The 18,386-nt window shown below is 41.0% G+C and overlaps 1 protein-coding gene across 4 annotated transcripts in view; it reads left to right on the forward strand.

Annotated features, from left to right (window-relative positions):
• DACH2 (dachshund family transcription factor 2) overlaps positions 1–18,386 on the forward strand; it is a 247,527-nt gene that overhangs the window by 175,803 nt on the left and 53,338 nt on the right. For all 4 annotated transcript variants that reach the window (XM_053990141.1, XM_053990143.1, XM_053990142.1 and 1 more), the window contains exons 4-5: positions 10,316–10,471; positions 14,095–14,267. In XM_053990141.1, the coding sequence (XP_053846116.1) occupies positions 10,316–10,471; positions 14,095–14,267 (329 nt within the window). The remainder of the gene's footprint in view (positions 1–10,315; positions 10,472–14,094; positions 14,268–18,386) is intronic.

The raw sequence follows: 18,386 nt of genomic DNA on the forward strand, positions 1-18,386 counted from the left end.
GGAACAGTTTAACCTCAGCCAAATTTTCAGCCTCACAAAGGCAAAACAAGGTCAATTTAAATAAACTTAAGTATATATCTTTTTTTTCCTCTTGGCATGTTTGTCTCATAAAAAGTGAGGGTGTTTATTTATTTTTTTTTTTTTTTTTTTTTTTGGCTTTTGTAGAAATCTAATCCAAAATGAAAAGTACATTAGATAGAGTAAAATTGATATGTTGGTTGACCTCCAGGTAGTGGGGAAGAGCACGGTGTTGAGGTTGAGTGAGGTTTTTCATGTGCAAAAAAACACTGTCTTTTGTAGTTCTGTGAGTTTGAAAAGAGATCATTTCAAGTGATTTTAGCTTTGAGAATTTACAAAAAATGTAAATTTTTGTTCTCTTTGTATTGTATAATAAAAAGTAGCTATGTTGAAAATTCATTACAAAATAAATTACTAAATTGTTATTCTTTTAAGATATGTAATATTTGGCTTCTAAAATTTCCTCTGTGCATTGAAACTGGCCTTTTGTCTTTACCTGAGGAACATTTTTTGAGTAATCCATAAAATAATTTTTTAAATAACTGATGACTGTATGGGTGCAGGAGAGAAGTGCAGTTTTATGAAGTCTTTCATATAAGACCTAATTCGGATAAAATCACCTGTACATGAAATCAGAAAATTAACGTGTGCTGGGTAGTTGGGCAAACATGTCTGTAAGCCAAAGCTGCCTCTGCAAATATTGGATTTCTTTCTAAAGGAGATCTTGCATTATTTGACATTTATGAAAAACTATCAGAGTTTTATGTGAAACATGTAGTGACATTTCTTGTAGCAAATGTATGTTATTTTACATTTATGTTAAATCCCATATGGGGGCATTTCTACATGTATATGTATGAATGTATCTCAGTATATTTGAAATGAGAACTGCAAATCAGACTGCAGATTTGTGCCCTCTAATTTGGAGGTTTGTAGTCTGACCATGTTCACTTGAGATTTAAATATCTTTCAAGATATTCAAGCTTGATTACTTGGCTTCACCTGAATAATGTAGCTTAGAATGAAGGCTTTTATCTGGGTAGCTGTTTTTGTATTAGGACTAAAAATTCCTACCACTTCCAAGATGTTTTGTAGAGTAAAATGTGCATTTTAGAAGTTTCAAAGGTTTTTTTGACCAGTATTTTTAAAAGCTGGCATAATTTATAAAGTGGAGGTTCAGCTACAGACTGTGGGGCTTGGCTTTAGGGGGGATCATGGTTAGGGGATGTTGCTTGAGCAATGACATGGATAGAGGATATTTGCAGCAAAGCCATCTGGAGCTGTGGAATGACCAAAGCTGTCTGTGGCACTGAGGGGACAAAATCCTTCACCCTTTGGCCCTGGGCTTTGGACACTGGGAATGCTGAGCTGGAACCACAGGTGCTGAGCCACAGGTGTGCTGGGACAAAGTGCATCTCTTTAAAGACCTCAGCAGAGAGTGTGGTCCTCTGTCTCTTTTATTTTCACACAGAATCTCAGAAGTGAAAAAACAGATCTTCAGGCTTCGCAAAGTAAAGAGCTTTGGGAAGAGTGTATTTGTCATTATGTTTAATTTGCACATACCTCACCAAAGAAAAGGCCAGGGGAGCCAGGCCGAGTACACAGCTGTACAGGCAGCTCAACTAATTGCCTCTCCATCCTCAACCTCATTTATCTTCATTTCTTCCCAATTATACCAAATTATCAATAGTCTCTGTTGCATCAGAGTCTTAATCCCCTTTATTCAGGCAGCATTAGATAGTGGCAGATGAATTCTTGGAGGGAGTCAGGGTAAACAGCCATGAAATGCCACCTCTGGCAGATGGCATTGCTCACAAGAAATGTGACAAAACATTTGGAATTTGTTACCAGGCATTGGTATGAGAAGGCAAGCTGTCAATATTTTTTTAAATGATAATCAAGGTGGTGCATACTTATACCACAAGCAGAAATGAATCTTGTCCAAAACCTCAAGCTTAGTTAAGTTCAGCTTGGCACTGTGCTATTCTGTTTTGTTGCAGAAGCCTCTCACTTTCTCTTCTTAAGAAATAGTTTCACTTTATCTGGTATTAATATCAACATTTTAATAATGTTTGTTCTGATGGTAGTTGTTGTTTATTGCTTTGTGTGGCTCAGAAAGAAATTCTAGCTTGAAGACATAGAGTATCCTTTACAGAATAACAAGTTTAGGAATGGTTTATTTGGCGTTATTGGTCAGTTCTAGGGGTTGGATCCTGCTCCTTAGAGAAGCTAATGCTAAACTCCCACTGGTATTCCTGGAGGAGAATTATTCTAGAGGTGGTGGGAATACCCAGTGGCTAAGCTTGCAGAATGAGAAAAATGATCTGAAAAGCAAAGATGGATTAAATGTGTGAGGTGGATCCAAGTGCTGTGCTAGGAGCCTGTTCATATATTACTGTGAGCACAAATGAAAGTGGTTGTGAAAGAAGTACAAAGCTGGCTGCTAATGTAGTTCCAGGGTTTTTTGAGTGTTATTTTTAGGCTGGCATTAAGTGAAACACAGTAGATGTCCCTGCTGACCTTTTCTGTGAATTGGGTTCACCCACGGGCTCTCCTGGTTTTGGCAGCACTCTCAGTTTTTTGGAAGTCAGTAGTATTTTGTGCAAGGGGTCAACTGTCAGATGTAAGAAATGGAATGAACGTGTGCCTGGCCTGAGTTCCCATCCTGACACACCTTGGTGGGGCTGTGCAAGAGGCTGCAGCCGCTGATCCTTTGTGGAAACCAGGACTGTGGCACTAAATCTCACTAGAGACCTTCTTCTGTGTAAAAGTGTGTTGGGCATCCCTCAGCAGCCTCTCATTCTCTGGTCACATCTCCAGTGAGTTTTGTGCAGGTGCTGGAAGTTTGGAAAACTGTCCAGGTGTACATTAAAGCCACAGATTTTATTTAATGCTTTCAAGCCATACTCTGCATTATATAGAGTTCTCTTAGTATTAGGAGATCTTGGAAAGATTATAAATACATCATCCATTTATGTCACTGCAGATTAACTCAGCAGATTGCCATCTGTAACTTGAACTGTTCTTGATAATTATTTCAAAGAAATGGTAAATGATGAATTGTTGAAGCTCAGATAATCTGATTTTGTAGTTACCTGTCTGCCCTGGATGTCAAGATATTCTCAAAGCTTCTCAGAATGAAACTAAACTATCTGCTGAGTTAGAGTCATGGTAAAAATACACAGTATTTTATCTCAGTGGTTCTTCCAGTAAGTTGTTAAATATGGGGAAATATTAAGTAATTTTTAAAAAGGCAGAAAATTGTAAATTGTGGTGAGTGAGGGCGTGGGTGATTATCATCACTGGAATACAAATCCTGGTTCCCTGCTTGCTGGTGGCTGCAGTAGTGGACTTCAGAGGGATGTATACTTCATCCTTTCTGGCAGGCAGCCCTGCAAACTGTATTCAAGATCTGAAAGTTAAGCTGTTTTATTTCTGGCTTGTGCATCATCAACAGTAATAAAAACATGACAGACCAGAATTTTGACCTTCTTTCTGTCTGTGAAATGAACGTGTTTCTGAAGGCAGGCTGTAGTCCTGCAGTAGAAAACAGGTTTTTTGTTGATGGTCTTTAACCAGAATAGATGCTGTGTTCTAGTACATCATTCTTATCTTTGTATAGAAAAATAAAACAGTTGTCACACAGTTGTTACTAAAAATGTTAGCAATAAATGTACTTCATGTTCTGTAGAAGAAACTGAATAGAGTTTTATAACTTAATATTTAATCCACTACAAGAACTAGGAGCTGTCAGAGGAAGACAGCAAATGCCAAGTTAACCCTCCCAAAACACACCTTCAAATAACATCGGGTGTTTTTCACATAGTGCAAGCACAGGTATCTAACTCTGAGAGGTGTTTGTGAGTACCAGTGCATTTTAGTGACAATTGTTATAAGAGTTCATGTCTAATTTTCTGTAAATCTGATGTTTCATCTTGCTAAATGTAACTTTTACAGGGTGCTGTGGTTGTGGAAGTTGAGCCGCTGAGGTGTGTTTGGTGTTTTGGAGTTCATCTGAAGGTGCTGAAGGTGATCCTGAAGTTTAGTTGATGCAGCCAGTTTGTTCATCTACACTGGTCACAGAAAGCAGTAGAAAACACTTGGTTGAATTTTAGGAGCATTTTTGTGGATCCAGTTTGCAGGGATGAATGGCTGTTGTCTGGTGTGAGAGAGGGAGGCGGTTTCCTGTTGTTGAGGTGCTGGACACCAGCACCTGGCTGTAATGGTGAGATCTCGTTTTGGCTGGAAAGGCCCAGGGAGGGACAGTCACACCTGCCAAGGTCCCTGGCACTGAGGAGACTTGGCTGGGGCTGAGCTTCAGCACCAGGCTCATCCATCAGCACGTGGGAACCTCAGAGCACATTTCATTTACCACCTCCTTGTTTCTTTGTTCACTTTAAAGGAAGCAGTTGATGTTTTGGGAGGGATGGTTGGGTTCCTAGATAAATATTGCAACCCTGCTTTTATAGTTTCAAAAAGTATCTTCCTGAAATTAATTGTTCTTAATTAAATTGGCATCAAATATTCTGACATATTCCCAGTTACCTTGAATGTCCCGTTTGCTGTGAAATAAACTTTGATTTTGCTGTCATCAAGACTTTTCAAAAAGTTTAGAAATGATACTCAGATTTCAGATGCCTTCTTATTGTGTAATTATCAACAGATTACTTCACCTAAGTCCTGACAGACATATTTTTTAAGTATGACTGACTGATGGACAGATTGGGAATTGCTGAATTAATGGGCACATTTCAAAGCCTTGGCAGGGCTAAGCAGTAATTACATCTGCTGAACCACTTGATAAGTTTTTGGAAGTAGCCCAGTAAAGCCATCACTGGATTTCTCGAGCTTTAATCTTACCCTACACACTTTCATGGCTTTCTTGTAGGGTACACTCCAAAAGTTGATACAGCCAAATACACACAGCCAGATAAATCCATGGATTAAAGCTTTAAATGCATTTCAGATCTGCCATTTAGATTTCCAGATGGTTGTAATGATTTGGGGGGCTGATTAAAAATCTTGTTCCCATTTTTAAAGTTGAGCATTTCATTTGGGAGTAATAAGGGACCAAAGAAAGTGTCCACCTTTGCATGACCTCTGTAAATGACATTATCTACTGCCAATACAAGGAACAGAATTTGGGGTTAAATGGGTCAGAATCCTGAGCCAGAGCAGTTTTATGGTTTTCTGACAGGAAGGTGGCACTTGACCAGGAATGAAAGCTGGGTGGTGTCTTCCTGACCTTCCTGCAGTGAGAGTCTCAATTTTCGACCTAATCTTGTCTTCCTGGGACACTCAAAGGTTGATACCACGAAAATGTTGACAGAAAGTTGTAGGCTGAAATGTTTTTGCAGGAGATATTCTGTGTAGGCCAAGAAAGGGACCATTTTTCCCAATGTCAGGGTGAGGTTGGGGTATTGGTAAAACAGTCTGGAACACAGGGATTAGGAGTGTTGGCAAAAAGGCCTCTTGTTATTTTGGGAATCATGTGGTTCTGTATAATCCAAAAATTTTCAAAGGCCCTGTATGTGCTGGACACTCACAAGAAGTTAGAGGTGAGAAATACTTTGGAATTACCAGTGCTGAAATAGCAATGCACGGAATACTTTTTTCGTCACAGCTGTTGTTGTGCTTAATATGCCCAACAGGATGAAAAATGTGCTTAAAAATAATTTGGGAATAAAATTGGCCAGTGAAGATGGTATTGCTTTTTACAATTGGAGTTCAATTTTTCTGGAATGTATCACAAGGAAAAGTAAAATGACAGACATAGATTGAAACAGTGTGGTTGTGGAATTTGAAGGTAGCTCTGACAGAGAGGATTTCATTTAGCTCAACCAGACAGATTTAAGGCTGATAAAATGAATTTGAAACCAAATGAAAAGAAACTGTCACCGAATTGAACTGTGATTACTTTCTGGATATCTTTCAATACCTAAAACCAAGACACTGATTTAATCACTACAGATATGTCTTCACAAAAAAAAAAAAAACCCAACAAACGAACAACAGATTTTGGGGTTTTGTTCTGAAGAATGGAAATGCACAGAGAGGCTTATTGCTAGAAAACTTCTGGATTTAAGAGTTGCCTTAAAAAATTGCTAAAGTTAATAATGGGTGAGTAGCAGCATTTTCAGAAAAACTGAAGCTGAGCTTATTGCTTGCATTACCTTCAAATAAATAAAACTAAACTTTAACAGAGACACTTTGTGATGGTAAATCACCTTCCAGTGGGGCTGTGGGAGGTCTGTCACTGACAGCAGGTAAATGTATTGCTTGGGCTGATTTTCCCTGTTTGTTCATGGTACCTGTGATTTAACTCCTAAATTCACCTGATTTCTGCGTGGTTGAACATTAATTCATGCACTGCTAAATAACTTCTCTGAAATAACCTGTTCAGACTGGTGAATCCCAGATTTCCTTTATTACACAAATAATCTGTGCCCAAATCCACACGGGGTCCATCTTTATGTGTGCCCTGCTTCATTTCCCTGGACACTGCAGACACTCAGGCCTTTTGTTAACCCCCGTTGTGCTTTCAGCTGCAGCTCTGAAGGCAGAGCCTGCAGCACAGCTCTGCTGCTCTCAGCTGGGTGGGGGAGGCAGCCCAGACTTCTTTTCTTTCCCCCTTCCTCCAGGTGTTGGTGAGGAGCCCACGAGCTCTGTGCCTGCACCTGCCGAGCATCAGGAGCTCAGGGGCTGCAGGTCCTTTCTGTCTTTCCCTTCTCTAATGCTGAGAACAGCCTGTGCTGGGACAAGATCGACCAGAATGCAAACAAGATAAGGAAAAATCGCCTTTCTGTCCTTCAGTTTTCTCTGTTGGAGGGAAGGTCATGTGGGTAGTGGGTAAGAGCATCAAACATAAAGCTTTTGGTAAAGTGTATAAATGATGTATTGGCATTTTGACAAATAACTTCTGGGTGCTGTAATAATATTCCTATGACACTCATGTATCAAGTTACTTGTATTTTAAAATGAAATATTCTTTCTCATATAAAATAAATAAGTTTTATTTCCCTTCATATAAAAGAGGTAGGTCCCATTGCAGTTTCCTGTTGTCTCATTTTTCATAGGAGTGTATGTTTATTTTTTCTATATTTTTTTCCCTTTATATTTTATATACCTAAAGAAATTACTTAAAATACATCTCTGTATGTACTGTAAGCTCATCATACAAAATACAGAATTGAAAATAAAAAAAAAAATCAAAATGTGATGTCTTTGCCTTATGGATGGCACCTGTTTGGACAAAAAATGGCGATGAAGAGAAATCTGAAAAATTGTGGTTAAACATGAATTTGAAGCATTAAGAAAGATTCAGTTTTTATGGATGTATTCACTTATAATTGTTATGGCAACAAAGAATTAGAAAATACACATTGATATGTTGCATGTCAGATATGTATTTGCTGATCAAACATGCTGACAATTGTGTTACCAAATAAGAAAATGGTATGCTCAAAAATAAATACCTTTTTTTAACACTGCATGGCAATTAAAGGACTGAGTGTACCAGCACAGGTTTGCATGTCACATACTTGGTTTTCACTGTGAATCTGCTTCAGGCTTGCTGTAAATTTGTATGTAATCTTTTTCTTACCGTATGGGCATAGATACTCCAGGGAAGAATGCAAATTTTTTTTGTAAATGGTTATTTTTTAACTGTGCAGAGGGACTGTGGGTAGGATGGATCAAGGGTGTCTGTGCTGTAGGGCACCAGGGGTAGGACCAGGAGCCCTGACTCGTTTCCAGTTCAGTTTCCTCAACAGGAGCTTCCTAATTCTGCCCCTCAGCTTTCCCAGCTGGAGCTGACCACACTGTCCTTATAAAACACTTCACACCTGAGCAGTTCTAGGTAAGAACTGCTCTAATTATTATTTCATTTTTAAGAGGCCTCCTACTACATAGGAAATGCAGTCCAGATGGAGAGATGGAGCTGTTATCTGTGGGACACTGCAGGCTAAGGATGCATTTCATTTTACATCACTTTTATTATACATCGTGCACTCAGCTGTATTTTTTTCTTTCTCTAAGGAGGAGTGATAGGGAACATAAGAATACAGGAATGGTCTGTAGAGATAAGTGTATTGCAATTTATTCTTGGGTTGCTGGCACTGAATACTGGAGCAGATTTACAAGTGGAATTTGCAGAGGGGAAAAGTTATTGTTGTCCCCATCTGTAAAGAGAACTGGTCCAATGATTTGGACTGTGTGACATAATTTAAATTCAGTTTCCCCTTCCATTGCAGATTTCTTGGGTTTCCTTAAGCAAGTCACTTTTCTTCACAGGGCAGTTCTCCATCTGTAAATTGGGAATAATGGAATTTTCCTGCAGCATGTGCAGCTGTTGTAGAGCTGGGCTCAGAGAGCTGGGGGGGCTCTGCTATTGCAGCCTCAGGGCCACGAGGCTCTGCAAGGCAAGAGAAACTTCCAGAATTAACTAAATGAGCTGAGTTTAGACCGTCTGTGCCTAGGGCTGGAACTACCCAGGGCAGAGGAACACAGGGAGAGGGAAACTTTCAGATGAAGACTCAGTTTTTTTCTTTTCATTCAGAAATCCCAACAAACTACCTTTGGCCCAATTTTTGGGGCCAGTGCCCTGATACGTGAAATTACAGCTACAAAATGTGTTCCTAAGCAAAAAATTAATGGAAAAGTATGTGTGTTTTTTGAGGAAGAATGGAGTGTAAACGTTAAATTTGTTGAAAAAGCGTATGCAGAAAATTAAAACTCACTGTTGAAATCAAATGCTCGACATTACCTCCGAAAGTCCTTCATAAATCACACATTTAACTTCTGAAACGCACCAAATAATAGCACCCCAGATTCACAATAGTCAAAGTGAACAACTTCCACACTAAATAGCAGTCAAATGTTATTTGAAAGAGCTGATATACAGTATATTAAATAACAAAGATGCTGACACAGCCTTGACTGTAGTAATTCTAATTACTGCACTACGCCATGCTACATTATATCACATGGCATAATTTAGTGTATCTTTCTTTGTCAGTGTATTACTCATCATTTTACAAATTACAGCTCTTTTATAGGAAGGTAATTCATGCTTGGACATAGTGCTAAAATGATGGAATGTTTTCCTTTTTTCTCAATCACTGATCTTTCAAACTTTTGCATTTAGCAGTATTAATCATGTTTATTAGCCAAGTGTTGTCATAAAGAATGGAATTTCTCTGTTACTTTCATATTCAATTAAAATGTTTTTTTTCATGCTGCCTCTATCTGCTGCACTCCAGTAATCTATTTACTTATTCTAATTGAGATCCTTGTTCATAAATTCAAAACAAAATCAATACTGCAGTTACATGTTTTTCTAACAATCTATAATCTAAGTGACTCCTGAGAGGGGAGTGATCTTAAAATACCTTTTAACTCTAGAATTGTTCAGCCTAACTTGTTTTTTAGGTGTTCTGTTTTGTGGACCAGATGTATTTTGGGATTCACTAACATGGTCTACTTAACGTGCTGTTTAAAAGGAATTTGTTATTCTAGTGTGTAATACTGAAACAACTACAGTCTTTAAAATTGCTGCAGAAGACCAGACAGAGATTCGAGACACCAAGTGCTCAGTTTTCTAGACTTTGTGTTTGTTGTAGACAGTAATTACTATGCATAATAGATATCTGGACTGAAATTGCTGGATATTGATGATTTCCAAGCACAGCCTGTGCCCGGCTCATTTAAGCCACAAAGTGAAGAGTTTCACATGGGCCATCCCCAGGGTCAGGCCCAGCAGTGGAGGGGGAGCTCAAAGATAACCAAGCTCGAGGATCAACTGTAATAAATAAACTGTAGTAAATCTTCAGGGCTGAATTCCAGCTGCAGTGTGGTGACACTGGAGGAAGGGAATGGCCAAATGCCTCCAGCAGTGACAGTGCAGACACCTGATGAGCACAGGGGTGGACTCAGATCAATGTCTGGCAGGGACTGGTGGCCTTGTGTCCTGTGATAGCAGGAGATAGTGACTCTCAGATATTCCCGTTCTGATAATTCATTTAATCATGACTGATGATTTCATCCTCAAACATTTAGCTTTTCCTGTTTCTACAAACCAATATTTTGAAAGTAGGTGATGCTGAAAGTGTCTAAAAGTTTTTTTTTCCTGATACTTCTTTATTAATTTATTTCTTGAAAAATTCAGGTGCAGGTTCAGGTGCTGTACCTGTGCCAGGTGCTCAGCTGTGGTAAGGAGCGTTGACTCATTGCCAACCAAGCAAAATATCTCTGAATAAAGGTGCATGCCACTCATGGTTTGCTTTGCCCTGTTCTGCAGGTGGGAGTGAATCCTCCTGGGACAAAGACAAGCTGCAGTCTCCCATCACGACAGGATCCCAGCACAGCATTGGTCACCCCACGCTGTCAGGGCAGTCCAGCCTTGGGAGTGCACACCCGCTCAGCCCTCTCCAGCAGAACCACCTGCTCACCAACAGTACGTACCGGGATCCTGCTGGGAAAAAAAGAGTGCCCAGAGCCCTGCTGGGAGCTGGGCTTGCCTTCCTTCCCAGCCTCGGGGGGGGGGAGAGATGATGGGAGACACGTGAGTGACAGGAGGGTCAGGCCTTCCACTGCCAGCTGCACTTGTGTCTCATGTCCAAGCCACCCTCTGCCATCAGTCCAAGTCCAAGTGGCTATTCCCTCTTGGAATACTCAGTCACTCACCACTGGGTTTGGGACTGTCAGTCTTTAATTGCCATTTCCATGGCATGGATTGAAAGGAAAAATAATCATAAAGTTGCTTAAAATCTTAGCTATGTGAGAAAATTCTCTTCCAGATGGAAATGCTGACCCACCAAATAAAATACAAGAGCAAGGAATAAATGCAAGATGTCCAATTAAAAGGCCATGCACTGAACCCAGCTATCCAAAACAACTGGAATAAAATGACACAGGCTGGATTTGGAACTTGGAGCTCCCCAAAAAGCCATCTCTTTTCTTTCCCTTAGGAAGGGAGCAGGTGGGAAGCCATCAGTTCCACTTCTGTGCACCCAGAGAGGGAAGGAAGGGAAGGAAAAAGTGTTCCAAGAAAGATGTTTGGGATTAACATTTTAAAAATTAGTGAGGAGTAAAGTTATTCCTGTAGTTGATGGTGGATGAAGAATGAAAAGCTCATTATTTATGAACTCTTGTTGCTTGTTTAAGCTCTTTATTCTCCAAGTTCTCAAAGTTAATTTTTGGTGTTAGTTTTAGTGGATGAGTGACATTTCTGGCTACTTAACACCATTTTTGGAGTAGTCAGTTCAATCTCCTCTGCCAGGCCCCAGACCCAAGAAAATGAGAGCTATTGAAATGATTCCTACAAAATGAGCCTGCTTTGTTTGTGGGAAGGTGTGGACCTGAGCATTTTGGATTAAGTGTCGGTAGTTAAAAATCACCAGGTCATAGGACTCAAATTCTCTGAGGTTTGTCCTTTCAATTTATATTCTTGCATAATTCAATACCTGGATTTCTTTTACACACTAGCATGTCGTGTTCTTTGCTCTTAAGGATATTTTCCAGTGGATTTTGTAGTAGGTGAATGTCTATAGGCTGTTAAAGGGTTTACTGGATGTCAGACATTATGCCCAATGATTTGCAAGTGCAGGATATATTTTCCTCATAGTCCTCTGAAATGTTTGACGGATTGTGTCTTAAAACTGGTGATGTGCTGTTAAATTCTGTTTGTAGTTTGCATTTAGTTTGCATGTCAATTGGACTTTAAGTAGACATACAACTCAATGTGGCCAGATGGTGTCTGGGAGTTTTGGAACTCTATAGAGGATGAGGAAAGATTATTGGGCTGTTAAGGGAGATCTGCAGGGGAACAAAGGCTTGTGGATGCAGGCACTGGAGGGATTGTCAGAGTGGTTTGAAGGGAAGGGAGATGTATGTGGGCATTGCTTATTGCCTATCATAATTAATATTGGCATGGATCATCATATAAAATAGAGAGTGAGTCATTAGACATCACAGTTGTTGATCATGATACGCTCATGTTTAACAGGAATAGTGTGGGAGCTGGGAATATTGCAATTCTGCCTTTCCTGGTGGGCACTGTGGTGTTTTGATATCATTGGAGTCAAATTCTGTAGGAATAACATAAGATATGTCAGTCAGTGGTATTTTTTATTGTTAGTCCTCTCATGCACCAAAATGGTGACTAGCCTTCTCCTTTGCAATAGTTAGGATAAACCCAAAAGTTGGAAACTTTTTAACAATAAACAATCTCAGTGGCTATTGGTAATGACTAGCTCTATGTTTGTGTTATTTAATACTTGCACCTGAATTTTTTAATGAGGATTTCTAATCTAAATGTCATTTTGAAAAATAGTAAGACATTTTTGTCTGGCAGAATGAGTCCTCATTTTTGGGGTTTTTTTCTGAAAAATTAATTTTGGATTCCCGATAGTAGCTATCTTCAAGTGGTCTCTCTAAAAAACTCCTGAATGCACAATAACCTGAACAGTTTTTTCAATGAATTGGTATCTTAGTCTTTATTTCCACTGCAGTCATTACTAAGTACAAGAAGTAATACACATGCTGAAATGGATATTAATGAAGTACGAGAATCCAATTCTTGCTAGCAGTAACTTCACCTTTTTGGCAATGTCAAGATCTGAAAGTTGATACAAATAAATTTCATCCCTTCTTAAATTGGTTTATATCCATAGCAGAAGACAATTTAAAGTGACATTTTGAAAATTAAAACCTCTGGCAACAATTTTAACCTCTCATTACATGTTGCAGTTCACAGACCTTCTGTACAATTGCTCAGTGGTGTCTGTAGTCCAAGGCGCAGGCTTCTGGATTCAAAAAACAGAATATAATAATTCAGTATAACATTGCTGAGAAGTGGTAACAGGAAGAAGTCTTGGTAGAAGTGTATGATCAGATAAAGTAATAAATATTTGTCGACATTGATATGTTGGAAAACATGCAAATTATATGCATGTTTTGTGTTTTTTTTTTCCTTCTTTATTTCTCTTAACTAAAGAGATCACTGAACTGGCGCAGTCGTATATTCATTTTCTGTCACTGCCCAGCTGTGTGTTCCTCTCCCCAGCACAAACCAGCCTTTCCTGGGCTGCACAGACAATCACCCGCTGTGCAACCCCAGAACCGATAAGATTTGCTGCTGTTGGGTTTGAGTGGTGGGTGTTAGAGTGGGATGTGGCACCCTTGCAGGGTGTCCCAGTGATGTGGTGGAATGTTGTGACTCCCAGGGTGTCCCAGGGGACATGGTGGATGGTGGATGTTGCAGTGGGATGTGGGCACTCAGGGTGTCCAGGGATATGGTGGATGTTGTGGCCCTCAAGGTGTCTCAATGACATGGTGGATGTTGTGGGCTCTCAGGGTGTCCCAGGGGACATGGTGGATGGTGGATGTTGCAGTGGGATGTGGGCACTCAGGGTGTCCCAGTGACACAGTGGATGTTGTGGCCCTCAGGGTGTTCCAGGTTCATGGTGGATGTTGTGGCTCTCAGGGTGTCCCAGCGACACAGTGGATGTTGTGGCTCTCAGGGTGTCCCAGTGACATGGTGGATGTTGTGGTCCTCGGGGTGTCTCAGTGACACAGTGGATGTTGTGGCTCTCAGGGTGTCCCAGTGACATGGTGGATGTTGTGGTCCTCGGGGTGTCTCAGTGACACAGTGGATGTTGTGGCTCTCAGGGTGTCCCAGTGACATGGTGGATGTTGTGGTCCTCGGGGTGTCTCAGTGACACAGTGGATATTGTGGGCTCTCAGGGTGTCCCAGTGACATGGTGGGTGTTGTGGCCCTCAGGGTGTCTCAGTGACTGTGGTGGATGGTGTGAGCTCTCAGGGTGTCCCAGTGACATGGTGGGTGTTGTGGCCCTCAGGGTGTCCCAGTGACATGGTGGATGTTGTGACCCTCAGGGTGTCCCAGTGACATGGTGGATGGTGTGAGCTCTCAGGGTGTCCCAGTGACACAGTGGATGTTGTGGCTCTCAGGGTGTCCCAGTGACATGGTGGGTGTTGTGGGCCCTCAGGGTGTCCCAGTGACATGGTGGGTGTTGTGGCCCTCAGGATGCCCGAGTGACGTGTCCGTGCTCTCTGCAGGGATAGACCTGCCCTTCATGATGATGCCGCACCCCCTGCTCCCCGTCAGCCTCCCCCCGGCCTCGGTGGCCATGGCCATGAACCAGATGAACCATCTGAACACCATCGCCAACATGGCCGCGGCGGCGCAGATGCACAGCCCCCTCTCCAGGGCAGGGGCCTCCGTCATCAAGGTAAGGCTTCCTCGTGGCTTGCAGAGATTTGCAGTGGCTCTCTCGGGAGGAGAAGGACGAGGCACTGAGTTCACACTGCTCCAGCTCACCTGGGCTGCTCCCGACACTGAGCAATACTCACCACTGCAGCCAAGGAGTTCAGCTGCTCTGATCTGTCCGTGAGTCTGTAATGTCATTAAAAATGGACACTGACACTCACTACGGGCTAGAGTAAGATCTCTGAAAGCGTAATAACTCTCCTAAAATGCTGTTTAAAGTCAAATTTAAGAGAAAATGCTGTAGGACATGACATGAATTCTAGTGCACTGCAAATCCGGAGCAGGTAAATAGCAAAGAAAATCATCACAAGTATTGTAGTGAGGCTGAAAAACGAAACAGGAATTCTAGCAGTGCAAAACCAGAGCAGGTAAATACCTGAGTAAATTATCACAAGTACTCTAGTGAGTAGAATCTCTGGTAGCCAAACCTGAACTTCCTTCTGGTTGGTTAAAACATGTTTGTATTTTGAAAGGCGTGTCGTAGTCTCTGCCAAGTAGGCTGTTGAGAAAGGTTCTTGCCTGTGTGGAGAGCTGCTGTCCTGCCACACACTCAAAAATGCATTAAAACAAGGAATTTTCAAAATAGAAGTGTGTAGGATCAGTGTATGTGAAGGATTGGTGTGATGGGATTCTCTAAAACAGTGTGTCCACTTTTTACTGAGCAAAAATTAAAGGTGTTAGCAGTCTGACGTGTATGTATTTGCATGCACATGTGGGTTTCTTGTTGACAAAGTAAAATGTTGTCAGCTTTGAAAGTTCATTAGTTTAATCCATTTTTCTTTGGGTTTAAATATATGAGTCTGTAGAGCTATCTCTTCTGGAAAGTAAATGTCTTCAATATTTGTGTTCATTTACACTCACCTACCCCTGTCACTCTAGAATCTTTCTGAGTTGCTATATTCTTACAGCTCTCTCTGATTAGCTGAACTGATTTGCTCTCATATCTTTATTGTAAAATATCTTAATTTTCATGTGTCATTATTTTATCATTGAGAAAATCACTGTTCCCAACACTACAGTCCAGTTGTGAGAATACATTAGGGAGGGTTGTGTTGTACTTCCTTTTGTCACAGGCTGGTGCTTCAAGAGATTCTGTTTCTAAATCAAGCAGGGAAAGAAACTCGCAGTGACCAAGCACGTGTTTATTGTTCATGCCCATGTGTTCTGATAGCAGCATCCTCTCAAGGTGGACAGCAAATATCCCTTGTCACATCACTGCAGTAAAATTCTACATCCTTCTTTTGTTGAGGTTCTGAGGAGGTTTGTTTTCCTTCTGATTTGCTTTCTGGCCCTAAGCATCTCCAAAATTGCTTCAGGTTGTTTCTCTTTTTTACTGAGAATCCACTTCCAGATTAGGGCAAATGTTGTTCTGAATGCTTTGGTTTTGTTGATTTATTTTTCGTTGGATTCTAGGGAGGCTGGGAAAATTCAGGGGTGACATTTCCCATTAGGATCCCCAGTTAGGATTAAGATGTGTAAAAACTTCTCTTTATCATCATTGTACTTGCACAGTTGTTGGCTGGATGGAGAAAACATTTCTCTCTGATGTCCAGCTGTATATTAGTTAATGCAAGTCATTAAACTGTTAGAAATTAGTTGAGATTCCATTCATTTTAAACCATAACCTTTTCTTTAAGTGTTCAGAGACCTCTTGACAAAACCCTAATTTAAACACACCAGTGGAATATTTGTAGCAGCAAGTAAACTTGCAGAAGCTTTGATTGTATTCTAAATGTTACCAGTATATCAACATGAAGATTAAATACGTATTTGTAAACAATGCCAGACCTTGTAATTTAAACTGCAGTTTTTGCAGGCAGCTGGGTTTCAGGGTGTTATTTAGCAGACCCTTGCTGATGTGAGTTATTCATTTACAGCAATTTTTTCCCCAACACCTGCACCAGAGGAGACACAATATCTCCACAGCAACACGAGGTCTGGCCAGCACTCTGGTGGGAATTATTTCCTCTCATGTTGCAGAGGAAAATGCACCAGTAGCCAACGTGACAGAGGCAGAGTGGGAGTCCTTCGCTGTGTTACTCTCACCTGTCAAGTGGTGCTGCATCTTTCTCTAGTTTGCCCTGAGTGCTGAAAGTGTAGATGAATTTTATTACAGTGTGAGGCTCCTTTTGTCCTTTCCTTCCCTAATGTACAATCATCCAGCACAGAATGATGACCAGTTAACATGAAATTCTTTTACAAAATGAAACATGTAAAAAAAAAAAAAAGAAAAGCGTTGCTGTTCCTGCTGTCAGTAATGCTTTTATTATAGGACAGTATTTAAGTGCATTTAATAAGTACAAAACATAGCTAGTTTTCAACAGAATGCAATCCCAGCATCATGTTTTTACTTAAAATGGGAGAAATGAATGGAATATATTGAGTGTGTGTCTGTTTCCATAGTCTGATGACTGAAATACCACTTGGCCTGTTTTCTATAGGTGTGAGAATCAGCTGCTTTATAAGGTTTTGAATGAAGTCATTATGCTTTTTATATCACGTTTGCCATTTAGAAATAAGCTGTTCTACCAAGATATGCATGATCAGCAAAGTTAACATTTAGTGCTCCAGAAAGAAATGTCATAACTATGAAACTTGATTTCTCCCTGACAGGAACATCATAAATTAGGGAGGCACAATGGCCAGGCTCACAAAACCTTCTTAGCCATCTCTAACATGATGTGATGTGATTACAGCAGCACCAGCAGCACTGTGGCTGTAGGTCTGGCCGTGCCCCTGTGATAAATCCAGCCTTGCAGGGATTTACTGCACATCTGAAGAAGCTTGCTGGGTTTAAAACTTGGCTCAAATGGCTTAGGAGAATCTCTGTTGTCGAGGGTCTCATATGGCCAAAGCAAAATTTGACAGGGACACTGAGTTCACCACCCTCTCTCTTCTCCCTCCTGCATCCAGTTCTTGTTATTTCTTCATTTTCAGAGGTGTTCTTCAGCTGGACCTGCTCTGCAATCCAGGAATGGCCTGGATGTCAAATGGAGATCAGTCTGGGGTGGAATTTGGCTAAGTACACTTGAGTCATGGTTTGGGCTAGAAAGAGCAGTGAATGCTCAAGGCCAGGCTGGGGGGAGTACCCCTGGAAGGTGTCCTTGCACCTGTCAGGGTTGGAGTGAGGTGACCTTTAAGGTCCTTCCATCCCAAACAGGTTTGTGATTCTATGATTTAATGTAGCAGTTTACTGTCACACAATAATTTTGTTCCTGAAACTCAGAAAAACCTACTCAGTGGCAATAGTTTCAAAAGGAAAGTTGGGCTGAGCCCTTAACAGACAAGTGAGAGGATTTTTCACTGAAGTTTTTGAAACACTCAGCTTCAGAGAGCAGTAGCTACATAATGTGAAGATTTTTATTTTAAAGTGCACCTGTAACAAATATGACCTTCCATGGCTAAAAACATAGTGATTTACACAATTCCAGCCAAAGAGCAGGGAGAGGGCAGGGGAGAGGTTTGGGGTTAGGAAGGTGGAGGGAAGGGAAGGCTGGCAAGAGCCAAGTCTGGAGCTTGACTTTGATAATCTTGGACTGTTCACTGAAAGGCCACTTTCCCTGATGTGCTTGGGAACAGGCTGGTGGGAAACACTGAAACACTGGCTTAGGCTGAGCTTGAAATTCTGGGAACCAAACCCAAACCAGGGCCTTAAGCTGCTCCTTTTGTGTTAGATATGCAAAGAGTACTGAGAGTAGTGAGGCAAAACTTCATGCCAGAGATCTGAGACTTATCTTCTCCCAAATTTCCTCTGCTTCTCATTTTACTTACCTAACATATTTTCCAGCCTGCTTCCTCCTCTTGCTCATGTCTCACCCTCTTCCTCCTCGTGCTCCCTCCTTTTCCTCCTGGCAAACAGCCTCTTTGGAGCTGCTGAGGGATGTGCTTCTCCTGAGTAGGAGTAGTTCTGAAAATTGGTTTCCTGCTGTCCATTTTTCTTCTGTTGTCATCCCCTCATGCTTGCTGTATTCCTGCTTTTCTCTTATCTTTCTTGCTCTCATCGAAGTCCCAGTTAGGAACAAATGGTGCTTTTGTTGAGTGCAAGTGGGAAACACAGAAAAAAACCAAAAAAAGTAATTAA

Source organism: Vidua macroura, chromosome 14, assembly GCF_024509145.1.
Source record: "Vidua macroura isolate BioBank_ID:100142 chromosome 14, ASM2450914v1, whole genome shotgun sequence".
Lineage (NCBI taxonomy): Eukaryota > Metazoa > Chordata > Aves > Passeriformes > Viduidae > Vidua > Vidua macroura.